Below are 18,534 nucleotides of genomic sequence, written 5' to 3'. Positions count from 1 at the left end.
ATTAAAATAGAGCCACAATGCTAGTGTGCGAAAAAAAAAATATTGGACCAATTAAATCTATTTTTCACATACAGTACATTAAACCAGTGGTTCAGAGCCTGGTGTGTAATCCTGCAAAGAGACACAAGATAAATGTTAATAATGATGTTAGGGGTCATGAGATGATTTACAGGACAGAAAGGAAGAAAAACTCACTTCTAAGCTTGGCTTTTTCCTTGACAAGAAAAAAAGCTGATAGTTTTACCTTTCCAGTCCTAAAAACATTGAAATGAAATAACCAATGACCTGATAAAGAAAAATCCATCTTAGACCCGCTTACAACCAAACCAGCCTGGTGGTTGGCATAGCAACGTCACATCTGCGCAATATACAGCAACAGCAATTGGATGGACATTTGTGTTTTGTTAAATTTTTAAGGTTACTGTTCCAAGTTATTGTTTACATGGCAAAGGTTCAGCACAGGCATCTGTAGGAGCCGCACTGGCTCATGTGTTCAACCAATCAATCAATCAATCAACATACACTTATGCCTCAACTAAATTCTTCAAAGTATGAAAAGGTTTCTCTGGTCTGAAAAATGCCTTGTTTCCACGCAGTGACATGAAAGAATCATAAATCAGAAAATCAGAAAATATTTTTGCTGAGGACACAAGAGAGAGAGAGAGAGAGAAAAAAGGATTATAACGCTGGCAGCACATTAGCTTAAAGGAACATGAGCGTCTCTTATTTTAGATTTAATGATTCCTAGGCTTTAGCAGCAAATATAACTGTGAAATGTAACAAAAGCTACGGTAGATGGGAATACAAAATTGACAGCAATTTGGAACAACTGGAAGCTTTTGGCGAAGAAGCTGCCATTTCAGATCTCCAGATCTGAAAAGCCTAAATTCCCTCTTCACTTCAAATATGAGTACTGTTGAATCCTTAAGCCAAAAAGCTACTTCGTAATTGTTCCAGCAGATATGCTCATGGCCACAGAGACAGACATACAGTGCTGAAGTTTCCAGAGCTGACGCTATCAGTTCCACTTCCAACCCATCACAGATTGACAATAAACTTTTAACTGAGTAAAAGTGGTAGCAAAGAGCCATCCAAACTGGCTGTTTTTACACAGGAGAAGTAGAAAAATCGATTAGTGTTCAAACATTCAAACAGTGAATCATGGCTGGGAATTACCTTCTTATCCTTCTTCCCTTCTGCCCACTCACCCAACACTTCCTCTTGTCCGCTGTCTTTATTGTCTACAAACTCAAATCAGTAGAAGCTGGAAGTTTAAAAATCCCTGCAAGCCAACAGTTTCCACAGACTCATGCGCACATGAACAACCAGCTTTATCTGGCAAAAACTGCATGCTTTTTGGGCAAAAAATCTCTCAAAAAACAATACAAGACTTGGTTTCTTTGACCCTATGTGTGTGTTTAGATTTGACAAAGTTCTGACTCAGAAACGAGGGCCATTTTTGACCCAAACTTCTGCACTCTGAGGCTTAAGGTTTTGAAGGACCTTCTCTGCCTCCGTGAACCATCTGCCAAATCAGTGGGCCAAGACACAATAACTAACTGGCCACTTATTTACCTTCTACCTCATGCAATACTCTTTGACTCCGCCTCTCCCGCCATGCTTCCCCTTTCCCTCTTACATGACCCCCGTGGAGGTGAGCTTCACAGATTGCAAACCCCTGGGATAGAGTGGGGGAAAGATTAATGTTTTGGTTGATTATTAGAAAACCAGTGCCTCAAGCTGGTGTTGATTTTATTCATGATTAAAGGAGGAGAGAGTAGCTTGTGTGTAATCCTTCAGGTGATATGATCAGATGATCAGCCATTTACTTTAGATATGCTGATAAAGTGAATAAAAAGGTAAAACATAAACCAAAGCAAAGTCTTCAAACGTATTGAAAAATGTTTTAAAATCCCAATTCTCTCACATGTGCTGACAGGAAATGCACATAAAAAACATCTAACGGTTTTCTGTCATGTCAGTTTCCACAATCTAGACATCAGAATTCTACGATGAAAAGCATGGGATGCTGATCTTATGAAACTGTAACTTATTTGATCTTTTTTTTATGTAACAAATACCATACTCCTCATTATGTTGATCCAAACTTTGCCAATCTCATACATTAGAGACACATCTTTGTTCCTTTTTACTTTGGCACAAATATGCATCACCAGATGTTCTGGTTGTGACTGCCATTAGGAGGAGATTGAGTGCAACATTCCCAAGTTACGCATGGTGAAAATCCCCTCAGGCCAGTTTAGGTCTTGAGATAAATGCGTCCTCCAGACTTCCTAATACATAACTCCAACTATTAGAGGAAGTTAGGCTGTGAGTCCCCCCATGGGTCCCCTTTATCATTTGTAAATGATTAACTAAGTTTGTCACATAAAAGAGAAGGGGTGGCTATAAATCTAGATGAAGGAAAGTCAGTTGGTGATCACCTTGAGACATCAGGAGCAAGGCCTGATCTGATAAGGTGTAAGGCAGATAGAAAGATGGGAGAAACGGGAGGCAGTGGATGAAGTGACATTTCTTAACAAGGTAACAAAAGGAGAAGGAAATGAAGTGAGACAGTCAGATAGGAGATATGAGAAAGACAGAAGGTCAGATTCATTAAAAAGATACAAGGGTGTGTTTGATTTTCTTTGCCCCAGGCTATCAGCTCTCCAGAACAATGTCACTGGCAGTGAGTTTAGGTTAGCCCAGATAATGATCAGTAATACACTGCCTGCATGGACAGGGAGACAGGTAGAGATACAGGTGAGATGGGTACAAAGAGAGAGCCAGAAAGAGTTTACATTTTAACAACTGGAGAAAACATTTTTTGCAGTGGGTTCATTTTTACTAAGTATTTGCTTCTTTAATCAGTTGCTGTGTAGCGCCTTTTAAATTAGCCTAGCTGGTTTCGGTTTTGTTGACCCCTCTCTAATTATATGGGGGAAATTGCAGCACAAAGTCCAACTATCTCAGACCCTGAACAACGTAGAAATTCATGTGAACTGTTTGTCTGATTGAAATATATGATATGAATCTCCGGTCTCTGGTGCCAAAATCATATGCTCAACCATCCATCCTCGTTACGAGGATTTGCATAACCATACCACACCCTGGCCTCACAAGGTAGCAAGTCAGAAGACCATAAACACTTTTTTGAGTGTTTGAACAAATGACCAATGTGGCTTTTTGATGCGAGGATAATCTCTATCTCAAAATAAAAATGGCTCATAGGCATTCTTCACACTGTTTAGCATTCTAGAAAAAAAATCCCCTTGGCATGTGTTAGGAGAGGACAGGAAGTGAGGAGGCAGAAGAGAGGACAACACAATCTGTCCTCCTGCGTGCTGTCTGTGGAGCTGTGAGACAAAAGTGCCAGGAAACATTAAATTTAGCAAGGGAATTTAGCCCATTCAGCCTCTAAGAGTTCTCTTTGCTTTGTTAATGTCTTTGTTGAAAAGTAGGTTGGAGAAAATTAACTATTACCGTTAAACAAAATCTCTTCGACCGTAACAAGTTACACATGATCACCAGTGGGATGACCTAAAGTCAGCCTGAGTCATTGTTTTATATAAGAATGTAATGACAGCCATGCTGCTTCAGGCGTGGATGACATATCAAATTAAATCTCAGTGCCTCCGTGCCAAGGTGTTATCCTTTGTTAACAAACAGCACCAAAGGATTTTCTGAGCAAAGATCTTAAGTAGTCACTGCAATAAAGATTACACAAAATTTAGCAATTAACATACACAATTAACCTGTAATTATGGCCTGATCTTTGGCAGTGTTTCTAATTTCTCTAACTTCCAGACAGTTGTGCCTCATATCTTTGTGGTTTGCAAGATTGTATAACATGGCGGTATCCATTTGTGCCATTTGCTAAACCCAATGTCAAAAGCTAAGGAAAGAGCTGAACTTTATTTGTAGCCTTATATTAAAAGATGCATCTCTCACAGTCCTTTGAATAAAAGGTCAGAAAAAGGTGAGAAAGAAAGTGGAGGTTAGAACTTTATCTCAACACTGAAAAATGAAAGACTGGAAACTTTCAACAGAAAATAAATTAACAGCAGAAAGAGATGGAAGAGCGTGTGAATGATGTGACTGACAAACACACAGTGACACGTTCCCCACACGACCACTGACACTGTGGAACAATAAAGGTTATTAGTGGACTTCAGCCAGGGGTACTCAAAAAGTATATTTGAAGCTTTGTCAGTGTTCGCCCTGCACAAACAGTATGTTGCGGCACAAACTTGCTGTATCATCTTTATCTATCAATCCAAATTGGGGGAGCGAGTGAGAGAAAGAAGACGGAAAGTGAGAGCTTCACTTATAAAATCTGATTGTTGCCTTTGTAACAATCCTTCCTCTTCTTTCTCAGCTCGTAGAACAGAATCAGCTCTGTGCAAGTGAATGAGGATGTGATTTCAAACGCAAATTGCCACATCAGGGAAGTCAATAAAGGTATTTTCACCAGAAAGAAAATTTTTTAGCCATGTACGATTGAGTCTGATTTAACTGTAACAAACTGGTGATGAATTTTCATCTTCCTGAGTTCTAATAGTCCTGAATGACTTCATCTTACTGTCATAGAGACAATAAGAGTACAGGAAATGATAATGTATAGAAAAGCTGAGCTCAGTGGGCTCAATAAAGTCATCAATACTGCTGTGAAAATATGACAGTAGGCCATATGGATGTCTATGTCTGTATTATTACCCTTGTTTAATTTAAAAAGCCAGTTTATTGACGCTTTACTTAACGTAGTTCTGCCCGTCCAACTTATTTGTTCTGATGTCAACTCTCCATGACACTTACCTTATCTGCCCCCCACAGAATAATATCACTTATTGATTTTTTAAAAATACATATAATTCATATAACAGAAAATAAAAAAAGAAAAGCCACCCGATCCTGCACGATAAAGATGACATTTCATGAGGTCATTGGGAGGGTTTCAAACGCAAACCAAAACATGTTTTGAAATAAATCAAAACTTATTTCTGAAAATGTGAATGAATTTGAATTATTCATGTTTTTGTCTGTCTTTAAGACATTATTTTCTCAGATCTCAATTATGCTTTGTACCTGTTACTGTGACTTTAACAGTGACACAACCACAATGTATACATACTATCTATTTTTATCAGGATATACAGTTAAGTTGACTATTGTTTCATCCCTGTTTCTTTCTTTGTACGTTCTTTGAGTCTGGAGTCCTTAACTTTTGTAAAAACGGCAATACAACAAATCACTGCTGTGGTGTGAAAACACACTGAACCTGTTTACTGTAAGAGTGACGCAGGTGTTGTGATATATTTCCTGCTGGTATATGAATATTCAAACCTGGTGTGAACCCGTGGCTGTCAGTGAACATAGTGGAGTGATTGCGCACTGCAAAAATTCTTCAACCTTTTGACTGTTACCATAGGAACACAATTTTACAAAAAGTGTTTTTCTCACCTGCTGTCACATCCATCTGTTTACGGTTTTAAGTTTCTGATCTAATGAGTGATGCTATCAGGTTGGCAGATGACAAACACGTAGATTACACTTATCCATGCTACCTGAATGTGCAAACATTTGGACCTGCTATCTTAGTGATGTCTGAGGACATGCTGTGCTGAAAAGCAGAATCACATTCATGAAGTTAGAGCCAGAGAGAAAGTTCAACAAGAAATATGAACAGAATATGAGGAGGAAAAAGTCAAAGCAGAGAGACTGACAGTGACAGTAAGAGTAATGCTCCATAACACTGTCCAAGAGCTAGACTTGTTTTTTCCTCGCACAAACTCATCCACTTTGTTTACTCCCAGAGCAAAGCTCAGAGCGACCAAGCACGTAAATGTATCTTCTATTGAGCAAAGATGGAGAGGAAATAATTAGGCAGCAGTCAAGTTGGTAAAACACTTCTCCCTTACAGCACCACTCTGTTCCCTCCATCATTCAGCCATTAACTAATGAGGGAGAGTGTAAGATAAAGAGAGAGATGTGATTAATTAACAGACCCCTTTCTTTTGCATCAGCTGTGCCTTGTTAACTTCTGGATTCTTATAAATACTTCCTAATCGGTGAGTGATTAGAAAAGATCTGAGAGTACAGATGTGAGTGAGATAGATAGATGGACTGGATGGACTGATGGATAGATAGATAGACAACACACAGACACACACATACACATACACACACACACACATCACACACACTAAAATCATCCCATCTGGAAGAGAGGAAGTCTGGAACAATAACAATCCATCCTTTTCTGTGCCGCTTTCCTTTAGATTGCATTTCTCCTCCAGAATTTCTCCATCCATCTACGGAAATCCCATTTTCATGACAAACAATAAGACACACAAGCTCACTCTGTCATTGCTCCCTGTAGCTGTCGGAAAAGCGGTGATGGTGGTGGGGTGGGGTGGGGTGATGGAATGGGAGGGGAAGAAAGTAACATGAGTAAGGGGAGAGGTGACAGGAAATGAATGGAAACATCATGAATCACTGGGGAATTTGAGGAATTACCCATGAAAGCGTGTGTGTGTGTGTGTGTATGTGTAGTCATAACAGTGGGTTTGTGAGGCATCCACCTGAAATTGCTAAAATACAGATAACCTTCTCTTTGTTTGCATATTCATCCCTTATTCTAACTTTCTCTGACTCGCCGATCTTTATCGACCCATCCAGTCATCTGCATGTACACATCCATCCATACTGTCCACCCATACACAGTGTCAGAACGAGGTCAAACGGGTTTCATCGGATCATATTTAACTTAAGATGTACATTTAGCGACTCACACGTTCACTGGCGACAAAGTGAACAGAGAGACGAAGGAGACTCATTATGCAGCAACCTAAATGACAAGTAATTCAGAGAAGTCAGAAGGATGGACAGCCAAAGAGCTCCCCTGCTGTCCGAATGGGAAGGTGGTTAATTTATATGAAGAAAGATCTACAGTACTCACCAGTCCTTTCAGTCTTATGTGGTGGTTTGCTGAGCTCCGGACCGGGCAAACAGGGACACAGTCCATCACATTTTATTGAGATAGTCTTCCCAGAGAGGCAGCTCTGGAACTCCAACTTACACTATAAAAGAAATCCACAAAAAAAACCCCATGGTTAATAAAGGCTTTATTTCATAGACTCCAATAGCAAAATGGGGCACTGACCGACATGGCAAATCAGTTTATTCATCACAGGGACTATGTGTCTTATAAAAATTGTGATATAACATTTACTGTGAGTCTGGAGGTGTGTCCTATAGTCAAAAAACAACAAAAACAAAAACAAAAAAAAAAACAACCCAGATAATGTCATTGGGGTTATCTTGACTTGGGGTTGGAGACTCCAAATCTATGGAAAACATGGAGCACATTTCTGAATTTATTTTCCTGCACCTGACGTAAAATGGTCAACACAACTGTCTTTCTGTATGCTACACATATATATATGTGTGTGTGTATCTATATCTATATATATATATATACAATGTAACAATATGTAACAACTGTGCTACAAAAATGTCATGACAGCCCCAAAAAAACCTTGAATGCTGAACTTTCTTCGGTGAGCTGATTAAGGAAAAGACTTGCTGAGACAGGATTGCTCGTTTATCTTCCATGAACAGATCTGTCCATTAGGCAACCATGTAGACACACCATTAGACACCAAGATGCCCAGTGACATTCTATTATTCACTGCAGTACAAACCTAATGCAATGCAAAAAGCAAGATGGACTACTTCAGAATGCAATTTAACAGTATAAATCTCATTTCAGGTAAGTGAGGGGTAAGAAATTGTTTGGACTAGTTGGGGGGAAAAAATCCAATTACAAGAATAATGAAAACTGAAATGAGTTATGTAAATTCTGTTTGCTAGATGATGACAATGTTTTGTCAGCTTGAGACCATGACTGCGCATAAACATCTGTACACATATCATGCTTAGCCTTATCCTGCTAGCACTTTCATTTCCCATGTTCGAATTCAAATCCATAATTTCCTCCTTGTCACCTCTTTGATAGCGCTCCTAATGTTGCTTAATGAAATTTGTTGACAAAGGAACAGAGCTCTGTCCTGTTCTCAACATACTGAATTAGCTGTCTGGGGGTGGGGGAGCAAGAGGGAGAAAGAGAGAGAGAGAGAGAGAGAGAGAGAGCGAGAGGAATCCCAGGAAATAGATGACCTCCTCCAGTCACTGTCAGCACAGTGAGAGGCCTCATGAATCTTTATGTTTGTCTCTCACCAGGGGTTAATGTGGTTTTGATGAAACAGTGTTTTAACACCTGACTTGGTGGGGTAAAAATGGAGGAGAGGAGAGGAGGAGAGAGGAGAGGAGAGAAAGGATGATTTAAAAGGAGTGAAGTCATGGACTTAACTTAGTGGGCTGAACCCTCCCAGGAGATAAGAGCACTGTCCTCTTAATAGGATATTGAGTGTGTGTGAGTATGTGTGTGGTTACGATGAGGGAGGCATGTAATGTAATAATAAAACCTGAATAAGCTTGAGACCGGCAGCTCACTGCTGAGCAGAGTTTAAGTTGGGCCACAGGGACCCATCACTCCACCAGCTAACTGAACCCCACCAACTAAATTACCACAGAGAGCACAGGGACTTCCCAGCCCTCCTCTCCCTTCTGTTCCCTTCCTTCTTTTTGTTTTACCTTCAACACTGCTCCTCAGCACAAGCTATAGGCAGGTTGGCCATTAAGAAAGCCTTTGTCCCGACTTCTTCATACACAGTCACTTCAAACTCCCATTATCACTGTGTTTCATACTGATGGGTTGGTGTTTTAACTCATTTGAACTGAACACCAAACATATGGAAGTCAATTCATTTCCTTCCATGAGGATGTTCAGTTACAGAGACCCGCACCACCACAGACTGGTTGTTGTGGCAAAGGACAACGGGGAGCCCGCAAAGCTAAAGGGAAAAAGAAAGCTGGTCTGTGGATGGACGACAAACTTTCTGGCAAATAAAACACAGTCGTGTTTGAACTCCTCCTCTGATTTGTTTTTATTGATTCTGCACCCCCAGGCACTACCATGCGTTTTAGCAACGTCCCTGAAACGACTGAAACGCTGCAATTAATAAATAACACTGGGCAAGTGACAACAGTGTCCTCATACCTCGCTCTTCTTTGCCAATATTGCTGTCGCAAACACTTCGATTGCTGGGCGACATCAGAGAGATGTCTTATACTGTTCAGTTGTATGACGTTCCAGTCTATTGGACTGTGCTTCACCCCTGGCAACCAAAATGTGAATATCAATAAGAATCTACAGTCTATTATACCAAGGATGGACACACAGTGCTTCACTCCTTTATGTGCTTTTCAGCCACCTATATTCACTCTTCAGCTCTGCAGTCTGACATTCCTCTGCTCTCGACTAATCACAATGACCAAACCTCTGCCTTTGACCAAACCTTCCCTTTGTTTCCTTCTCTATCATGGCATGCTATGGTAAGTTTGTGGCTTTGTGTGACTGAATGTAGCTGAGAATGAGAATAAAAGCAGAGGTTAGAGATGGTTTTTATCTGTTGGAAAGATCTCTGATAACTAAATTTGTTCTCAGTCATTTCCATAAAAGGAGTCAATACATGGATAGCAAAATGGGGAGGAAAACAGGAAGAAAAAAGGAGGCAGGAGAAAGAGTGAGTGAAAAAGTGACAGATGTGAATAATTAAAGTATCACCTATCAAGAAAAAGAAAGAAAAGTACACATAATTTCAAATATTTACAGCATAAATTATAGAACTCAGCTTCTCTTAAACCACTGCTGTATGTCCTGAAGTAATCCTGTCTTCACTTTTATGGCTGACATCAAACTGAATTATTGATAAATAATAGTAGCTGAGAAACGGAAAAAAAGACAGTGACACACTTTAAGAGAGAGACAAGTAACTCGAGAGAGGAAGGAGCGAGTGAAACTAAAAAGGAGATACGTGCCAAAGGGATGTCTCACCTTGGAAGAGTAGGTGTGTCCATCAGAGCCACAAACAGGGCTCGACTGGATCGCCGAGCAGAGCCTACATTTCCCATGAGCCCCTGTTTCAAGCCTGTGCTTGTGGCCTGCACTGCCTTTCCTGGGTTTCACACTAAGAGAGACAGAGAGAGGCGGAACGTGAATTTTGACATTACTCGGTAGAACAAAGACAAGTTCTCCTGTACACACAACAAAAACACAAAACAAGCAATAATATCTGCATTGGTCCAAGTCTTTCTATGTATGTCCTGTATGTATAACATTTTCACTAACATCACTCAATATTGAATAGGAGTGTTAACTTCCCAGGCAGGAATATAATCCAAACTATGAGAATCAGTTTCCTACTGAGCCAAAAGTGTGTGTAGTTGTCAGAGCCAGCCTGAAGCGAGCGAATCCTGATTGGTCTATCGAGGCCTCTTCTACAGTGGGTGTAATTATGTTTGATCCAAATCTCACAGCAATTTTCTATCTATAAGTGCTCTCACTAAACACCCTGCTGCCTTCTGATCCATTGAGCAGAGATGGAATTAGAGTGAGTCAGACTCTTAACAAAGAAACTAATGTGACAACCACAAACTATCAACGACTGAGGTGAACCGGTGGACAGTCGTACTGTCAACCACTTCTACGCTCTGACATTGTTTTATTGACAAGATATATAATGTGAGGAGATAATTAGTCTCACCATAACTTATAGATAAAAGAAATGCAGCTGTATATATGGTAACTTAGGAAGGAATTTGGCCTCGCATGCTCTGATGAATTTGTTAACACACAAGTCATAATTTTGTTTTAATGAAAAGTCTACTCCTGCTGTTTGCTCTCGGTTCTTATTGTACACAGAACATGTACAACAACATCCATTTTACTGAACTTTTCCAAAACTCTAAGAATGAAAAAAAAAAAAAAAACTACCAAAAAAAAACAACAACACTTGTAATTTGATAAATGTACTGCTTATTTCGGCCATAGAAAGGAATAAGAGAACTAAACTACACATTGGCATAATGATAATAATCTCCCTAAATTACATGGACAACTGAACAACTACTCAAACCGCTCAGCTCTGTACACTCTTGCATTCTTCTTCCAGGTGAATAAAATCTCAATCTCAAACCTGTCACAGGCAGACAGACGGATGAGGTAAGACTTTTGTCCTTGACTTGCTACTCATCAGCCAGACTCAGGACAGGTTTTTTCACGCAAACAAAAAAATAACAGCATCCTCACTGCTGTATATTTTGAACGAGTTACAGTATTCTCTAAAAACTCACTCCACATTGCTGGCTCCATATTTTTCTCTTATTTGTCATTTGATGCCACTGGTCAGAAAGAAACACGGCTCATAGGTCTGAGTCAGTCTGGGGTTAGGGAAGCTAACTTTTAAGGTTGAAAAAGTAGGTCCTTGTTTTTATGAGAATGAAACTGCGGCTGTTTAACCTGCATTAGAGTAATTTAAGAGTAAAGTTGAGACTGACACCCCCTAAATTATCCCTCTGAGCTTAAATAAAAAAAAACAAAGTGAAAAAGATTATAACATCAGATTTAAGTCAGAGTTCACTATTCAGTCCCTGGATAGACATCTACACTCTGTAAAATTACAAGATTAAAATCCCCAGTAGAGTGTCTTTATAAGTGTTACACTCAGTGACAGAGCCCCTATCATTGCCGGAGCAGATTAGATATGCACACTGCACTGATAAATAAAAAAAGTGCTGGCGGATAATAAGACGGAGGTACGATGAAACTTGTATGCTGATGTTTGTTGATGTTACCTAATCCGATGCTTCTCCTCCTCTCTTATCAAGCACTCTTTGCATAAATGGCACAAATGCAGTGAAACACAAGAGCGTGCTCAAGTTATTAGCGTGATTTGAAGGGCGGGATTTACTTGGTCGGGGAAATTAGTGCATACGCGGAAAATATTCACACAGAGCTCAGACAGCTACAGAGAGAGAGAGAGAGAGAGAGAGGAAGAGAGGAAGAAAGATCTCTCTCTCTCTCTCTCTCTCTCTCTCTCCTTCCCTCATCCAGGGTACTTCAACCCCCTGCTGGGAGTTTCCATGTTGCTCTAATCTGGAATGGCTCTGATTTGATTGTACCACAGCCCACACAGCAGGACAGAGGTCCACACAAATGAACACTGCAAGCCTCCATAATGTTTTTCTTTCTTTCTTTATTCTTCCTTTCTTTCTTTTGCTGCTAAAGTAGATGTCCAAGTCTGCAGCCAAAAATAATCACCCAATAAGGGAAGTCAACAAGTGCAACTAATCAACTACACAAATTTGCAACAAGAAGAAGTAGAAGTTATGCCTGGGACTTTTGTGTTGACATCTTCTTAATAAAGAAACTGTAAGTGTGTGGAAGGGCAACTTCAAAAAGGCCACTTTTTTGTTTTAAATAGTGAATTATAATGAAGACTCATCTAGTAGATACGCATGGTGCAACATAGTGGACATTAACTGTATTTGTCAACAAAATATTTTGAGAGTAATAAAGTTTGGAGTTTTTACAATAAGATACTTTTGAGTAGTTGCTAGGGAGCAAATGAGGAACGTACCACTAGTTAACCATTAAAGAGCAGCACATGATCAAATTTTCAAGTAGCTAATAATTAGTTACTGATTAGTAAAGCTTGCTTGTGAACAAAAGGTTGGCGGTTCAATTCCCCAGATTGGCAGGGTAAATCTGAATGGGGAGCGCTTCCTCCTCCCTGATTAACTGTGGTGCTGTTGAACAGCCAGGGAGATCTATTAATGAAGTACTAGGCAATGATTACTTCATGATTATCTGTGAATCTTTCATACTGACCACGTTGTTCATGAGGTGAACTTGTGATGACATATTATCTTTTTGTGCCTGCTCAAGTAACGTAATATTGAATACTGAGTAGTAATCGCACTAATTATGACGTTCTTGGTGTGAAATTGGTGGTAAATTATGATTTTTGTCTGTACTTTTTTGCCTGACCACAATAAGCTTCTTAATTATATTAATTATTTAGAGCCATATTGATAGAAAAAGAAAAAAGTTGGACTATTTCTGTGCTGGGGAGTGGGACAGAGCCTGTCCAGAGAGAATAAAACCCCCAAAAGGAGGCAGAGCAGGCAGATGGTCCAAACCAGTGGCAGCAGGGTGATACATTCACCGTGGGACCCAAGCCAGCCCCTGGTGGTACTGGAAACAGAGGGTGGCAGATTCAAAGCACGGGACATTTATTTTTAAGGTGTCAGCATCACCAATACTGCAGCATATGACTTGGATGTTAAAATGACTACATATGTGTTGTGGATATAATTAAAATATTTTTTTAACATAATTGCACTTTCTGGAAGTGAACTCCTGGGAGCAACTCAGGAGCTAATTGTCATCATCATCAGGAAGTAATGTGGGACAACTCATGAAGAAAGCGCTCAGTATGATCGATTCACAGATACAGATGAACTGATCATTATTCATTAATAAAAGATCACCCAATCTTTTCTCATGTAACTCATCCTCCATTACGTACAATTAGGAAAGTTTTTATTATGATTCATTAAATATCAAGTCTTTCATATTCCTTGTTTCTTAATAAGACTAATTAATCAACAACTAATCATCAGCAACTATACAATTAAGATTAAGAATTATTCAGGGTTACAGTTAGTTCCTCCTTTTTACCCCCTCACATTCGTTCCTTGGTAGCTGCTTTTTGTGTACCTTAAGTGTTACCAGTTTGGATTTGCCCTCTGAGAGGACAATGAATCTGTGTTATGCAAATCAATGCAACTAATTTAACTTGTAGATAAAATAATATTGTAGTCCAAAGCTTCAGTGAGTAGATGCTGCTGGGAAAATACAGATTTCAGGTGAATAGTCTGACATATTAAGCAGCAAAGAGAACATGTAATTAATGCAACATGAAGGAAAAAAAAAAATAAAAACAAGGATCTTAGAAACCAATGACTGGAGGAAATCAATTATCTATCTAATTAATTATTAGATAGCCTGACAAACAAAATGTTTGTATATCTTTCAGGGGAAACGCTTCTTGAACTGAAAAATTGACTTAAAACTTAAAATCAGTGGCATAACAAGGTTGAAAACACAAATACAAATTGAATGCGACAGAGCCCAAATAGCAAACAGTTTTACTGAAACAATTTGGTGTTGGGAATATGTGTGTATATGAAGCAGATCAAATTCTTACACACTGTTAACACTGCTGCTCGCTGTGATTCGTCTAATCTGCCCCAAGGCTCTTTCGCATATTGATGTTCCTCTTTTCACAGTCATTTTAAGTGAAAGGTGTTTACATGAACTCCTTAATAATTTCATATTTATGGAGCGACAAAGTCTTGCATTAAAGCAACTAAAACGCAACCATTTTGCTATTCTGAAACACCCCAAATGTGTGTGTACTGCTCAGAAACATATTTGATATTGTTTTATTTTCTTAATAATTAACAAATTCCAAATTTTATAACAACTACTTAGTCTGTAAAAATGATTTTGTTGTGATGATGCTTTTCAGAAGTCTTCTACTGAACATGTTACATTATGTCTGTTTTAGGACTACGGATTTCAGCTGTAAAATACATTGAGTTATTATGCAGTATACTCCAAACCTGTGACTGGTTTTGCCACTCCCAAATAAGTCTATCTGGATTTCTATTACTGGAAGTTTATTTCATTAGAAATTTCATTAGGGTCTAACTGAACAGACATGTGTAGGATAGCAAACTGCAAATGTCTTTGTTTATGAATTACTTTTTGGTAATCAAAAAGAATATACAGTATATTTCTTCATGTATGCTACATGTAACATGCAAAACCAAACATATCCTTATTCGGAGCAATAACAATCTTCAAAGTTGATTTCTGCATTGTTTCACTTTTGTTTTTGTCAAAGAGAGCAACCGCTTTATTTATTTTCTACCTATTGGCTTTAATAAGGTGGCTCTGGCAAAACTGGTTGATTTATTGATATTAATCTCACCCAAAGCGCTAGATTCTGTGAGACAACAAACAATGAGAAGGTAAAGGAACAACAAGTAAAATAAATGCTTGTTTTTTGTTGTTGTTATAATTTGCCTCCCATTCACACGCACACTTACACACCAGAGGCAGTAAGTCACCATGCTAGGTGCTGGCTTGACCATTAGGAGCACTGTGGGGTTCACTTTGTTGCCCATGGACATGACATGTGGGCAGGAGACCATATGGACTGAATCACTGAATGCTGTGGTTAGAGGTCACCAATCGCTTACATGGCGAACCACAGAACAAAACCATGGGTTATTAAAGTGTCACATTACTCGTTCTTACCTGTGGATTGGCTGCTTGCGATTGGTGCAGATGGCCGTTTGATAGTCATGGCTGACACACACCTTGTGAGCAGGGCAGCGGATCTTCAGACAGGGGTCCTTAGTGGCATCCGGGCCTAAAAGGAAAGAGCAGGGTTAAACTTCATCTCTGAACAGCAAAAATGAGTTAGTGGAAACATGCAGAACCGGAGAAACAGCAAAGAGCAGAATTTGAAATTCAGCTTTTCTGTGGGTTTTCAACCCGGCATTCTTATGTGCTACTAACTGAAGCAGCAGGAAAATAATGACTTAGACAAAAAGATGAAGAAGAAGAATGGTAAAAGGTATGATGTAAACGTTGAGTTTTCCGCAGTGTGGGCTGCTTAATGAGGACTATTCTCTCTGAGCGTCAACCTCATCTTCTTCCAAATCAATCTCCACAGTGACATTATAGCCATGGCAGCCAGGCACAGCTGGCTGATGTCCAGGGTGACAAAAGATCAAAGCAGCTCATTGACTCTGAGCATTTTGTCATTTCACACTAGGCTAACAGCACAAACCAACTTTCCCTTGACAGACAGAAGTAGAGAGAAAAAACAGAAGGTGGAGGAGGTGAAAAAGACACAGTGACAGTAAAAGAGAGAGACATGAGCTCTTTCACTAGCCAGGTTCAAACCACAACAATGTGAGTTTTAATGGTTTAATGAAATGAGAATGTTCTGGAAGATAAAGATGGATGAATGGATGTGAAGAATGGGATGAATGTGGTGCAGGAAGTCGTACATTTAAGGATCGCAGGAGGCGAATTAGTGCAGGAGTTGAGCTGCCCATGCCAGGTATGGGCCCCCAAAACAGTCAACAGATATAAGAATCAGAAGAAGATGAATCAGCTTTATTGGCAGTATATAGTTTCACATGCACACACTGAATTTGTCTTCTGCATTTAACCCATCCTTAGCTGAACACACATGCAACACCCAGCAAATTACAATGAGTGAAATACGAAATTGGCAAATTTTGAGCAAATTGGGGGTTAAGTGCCTTGGCATTTTTCTCATTAATCACTCCGCTTGTATAACTTGATGTAGCTCCTCAAGATTGTTATGAATGTAGGAGCAACATTCCTGGGATGACCAGTGACTGCAGATATGAATGGTTTGATTGGTGGTGCCCAGCGTGGCTGCTGTGTGGAAGCTACTGAAGGTGTTGGAGAAGCTGAAGCCTATGCAATGGCATAAACTATGCCTATGGCTGAGAAGAGGAAGGCTTCACAGGTGACTGTCTGACTGAAGTGCTGTCCTGTTCCAGAAGTTAACTCAGTACCCTTATTAGTATAAATGAAGTGAGAGATGTGCCAGCATCAGGCAGCGGACTGGTGGTCATGGCGATGCTGCCAGTCACAAAGCTGCACCAGATACGTGTTAACGAAAATCAACATATCTGCTACAAGCCCCCACAAAGAACAAAGCTAACAAAATGAGGTAAAAGACAAAGTGGATTTTAAGCCACATACAGCGACCACATGCAGTCCCTATGGTGAACAAACCAAAAATGATTTCATCCCAATACCAAGTTAATTAAGACAAGATCAAAGCATTATGTACAAGTCATCATCACGTAGCTGCTAACATCAGAAAATGAGAGTGGTCTCGTCTCCATTAGGGGCCTAATGGGTTGTGTTTGAGTCACAGCTGGTGTCTGATGTGAACATCAACTAGTTTCTGACTTGATCAAACACACTACGCTGCTGTTTACATGCTAGTTTATCAGCGTTAAATCAGCCACCGAGTCGGACACAACGGCGGTTTTCTTGTCTTCGCTTTACAGTAATCTCAGCAACCATCTATACAAATGATTGAGCACACACTCATATCGACTCTTAACATATGTACCTCTGGACATATCTGGAGCTGTCACATGATATGGAAGAGCATTCCCATACCCTTTGTCATTGAGGTATAAGAAGGAACACATAAAGTAAAGATGCTGAACTGCAGATAGCCTCAAGGGAAAAGATTCATAGTACACTGCACACATTTGTCATAACTAAGCAACAGACTTATTTCCTTACAATCTGTAAAACACACACACAGACACAAAAACACATTAACCAACCAGTGTGCCCTCTTATAATCCCGCAAATGCAAGGCGATGATATGTCAACCTTTCTCCTGATAGCTGTCTGCACTGCTGTGTGTTTCTATCTCCTGCTTATTTTGGCCTGTCCACACCTCCATCTATCAGCGCTGGAGGAAACTCATTTTATTTCACTTCGCTGCAAAATGACTTTATCACTGCGAGGAAATGAGAGATGAAGGGAGAGAGGAGAGAGGAGAGAGGAAGAATCAGGGAAAAAGGAGGCTTTTATCTGGTCAACAGCGGCTTGGAGGACAATTCAGGATAAATGCATGACCTCCAATCCTAGACAAATTGGAAATCAGACACACACATATAAATTAGCAAGTCAGTTTATCCACATACAGGCACTAATGCACAAAGCATCACTTATCGATGATTACACTTATAAAACTTTCTCATGAACAGTAAAAAAGATCATTTGTAGGGACAATGGTGCTCTGACTGTGAAATCGTTATCAGCTGATGTGGATTGAATATTTCTAGAAAATATGGGAAGAGAAGAGAAAAAAAAAGCAAGTAAAGAGAAAGAAAAGGAGAGGAAAAACAAAAGAGAAAAGAAGGCAAAAAAAAAAAAACGAAAGCAGAGAGCAGGAAAGTCAAGGAGAAAATGACAGGATGAAGAGGGGGAGGAGGAGGCAGGGAAGGGAAGCGAATAGAAGAGTGTTGAGTAAAACAGAGTTTTATCCATCTATTTAAAGCTTGAGTGAGCAGCCATGGCAGTTAAACCAGCCAATCAATTGTAATGCAGGAGCACTGCAGTACACATCTATATGGGTCTCTCATCTCCTTTTATTCCCCCCGCTTCTTTCTAATCTCAAGTATAACTTAATTCTCATCCTTGCGTGTGAATAAGTCAATATGCATGAGGAATGCAACTTAACATGCCTTATTGCATATCTATTCATTTCAAAGTGCCAAGCAAAAATTCTTTTTCACACTCTAAACCACATTTTTACCTTGAAAATACTATTGATTTGTGTAAATGAACAAGGTTGTCTGCTGCTGATAAGACGTTGCCAAATGAACAAGTGTAAAGGATTCGTGCCTGCATACATGAGTGTGCAGTCAGTTTTATGATTCTGCACCAGAGGCTGTTTAATGAAGAAACTGGGAAGACACATGCTT

The 18,534-nt window shown here is 39.6% G+C and overlaps 1 protein-coding gene across 3 annotated transcripts in view; it reads right to left on the bottom strand.

Moving 5' to 3' along the window:
- Positions 1–18,534, bottom strand: part of spock1 (SPARC (osteonectin), cwcv and kazal like domains proteoglycan 1) — a 91,970-nt gene that overhangs the window by 9,148 nt on the left and 64,288 nt on the right. For all 3 annotated transcript variants that reach the window (XM_046406582.1, XM_046406580.1, XM_046406583.1), the window contains 3 exons: positions 15,293–15,407; positions 9,959–10,091; positions 6,959–7,079 (listed from right to left, as the gene is read on the bottom strand). In XM_046406582.1, coding sequence (XP_046262538.1) covers positions 6,959–7,079; positions 9,959–10,091; positions 15,293–15,407 — 369 coding nt within the window. The remainder of the gene's footprint in view (positions 1–6,958; positions 7,080–9,958; positions 10,092–15,292; positions 15,408–18,534) is intronic.

This window comes from Scatophagus argus, chromosome 12, assembly GCF_020382885.2.
Source record: "Scatophagus argus isolate fScaArg1 chromosome 12, fScaArg1.pri, whole genome shotgun sequence".
Lineage (NCBI taxonomy): Eukaryota > Metazoa > Chordata > Actinopteri > Scatophagidae > Scatophagus > Scatophagus argus.
The sequence above is the reverse complement of the archived record's forward strand: the minus strand, read 5'-3'. Positions and strand labels throughout refer to the sequence as shown.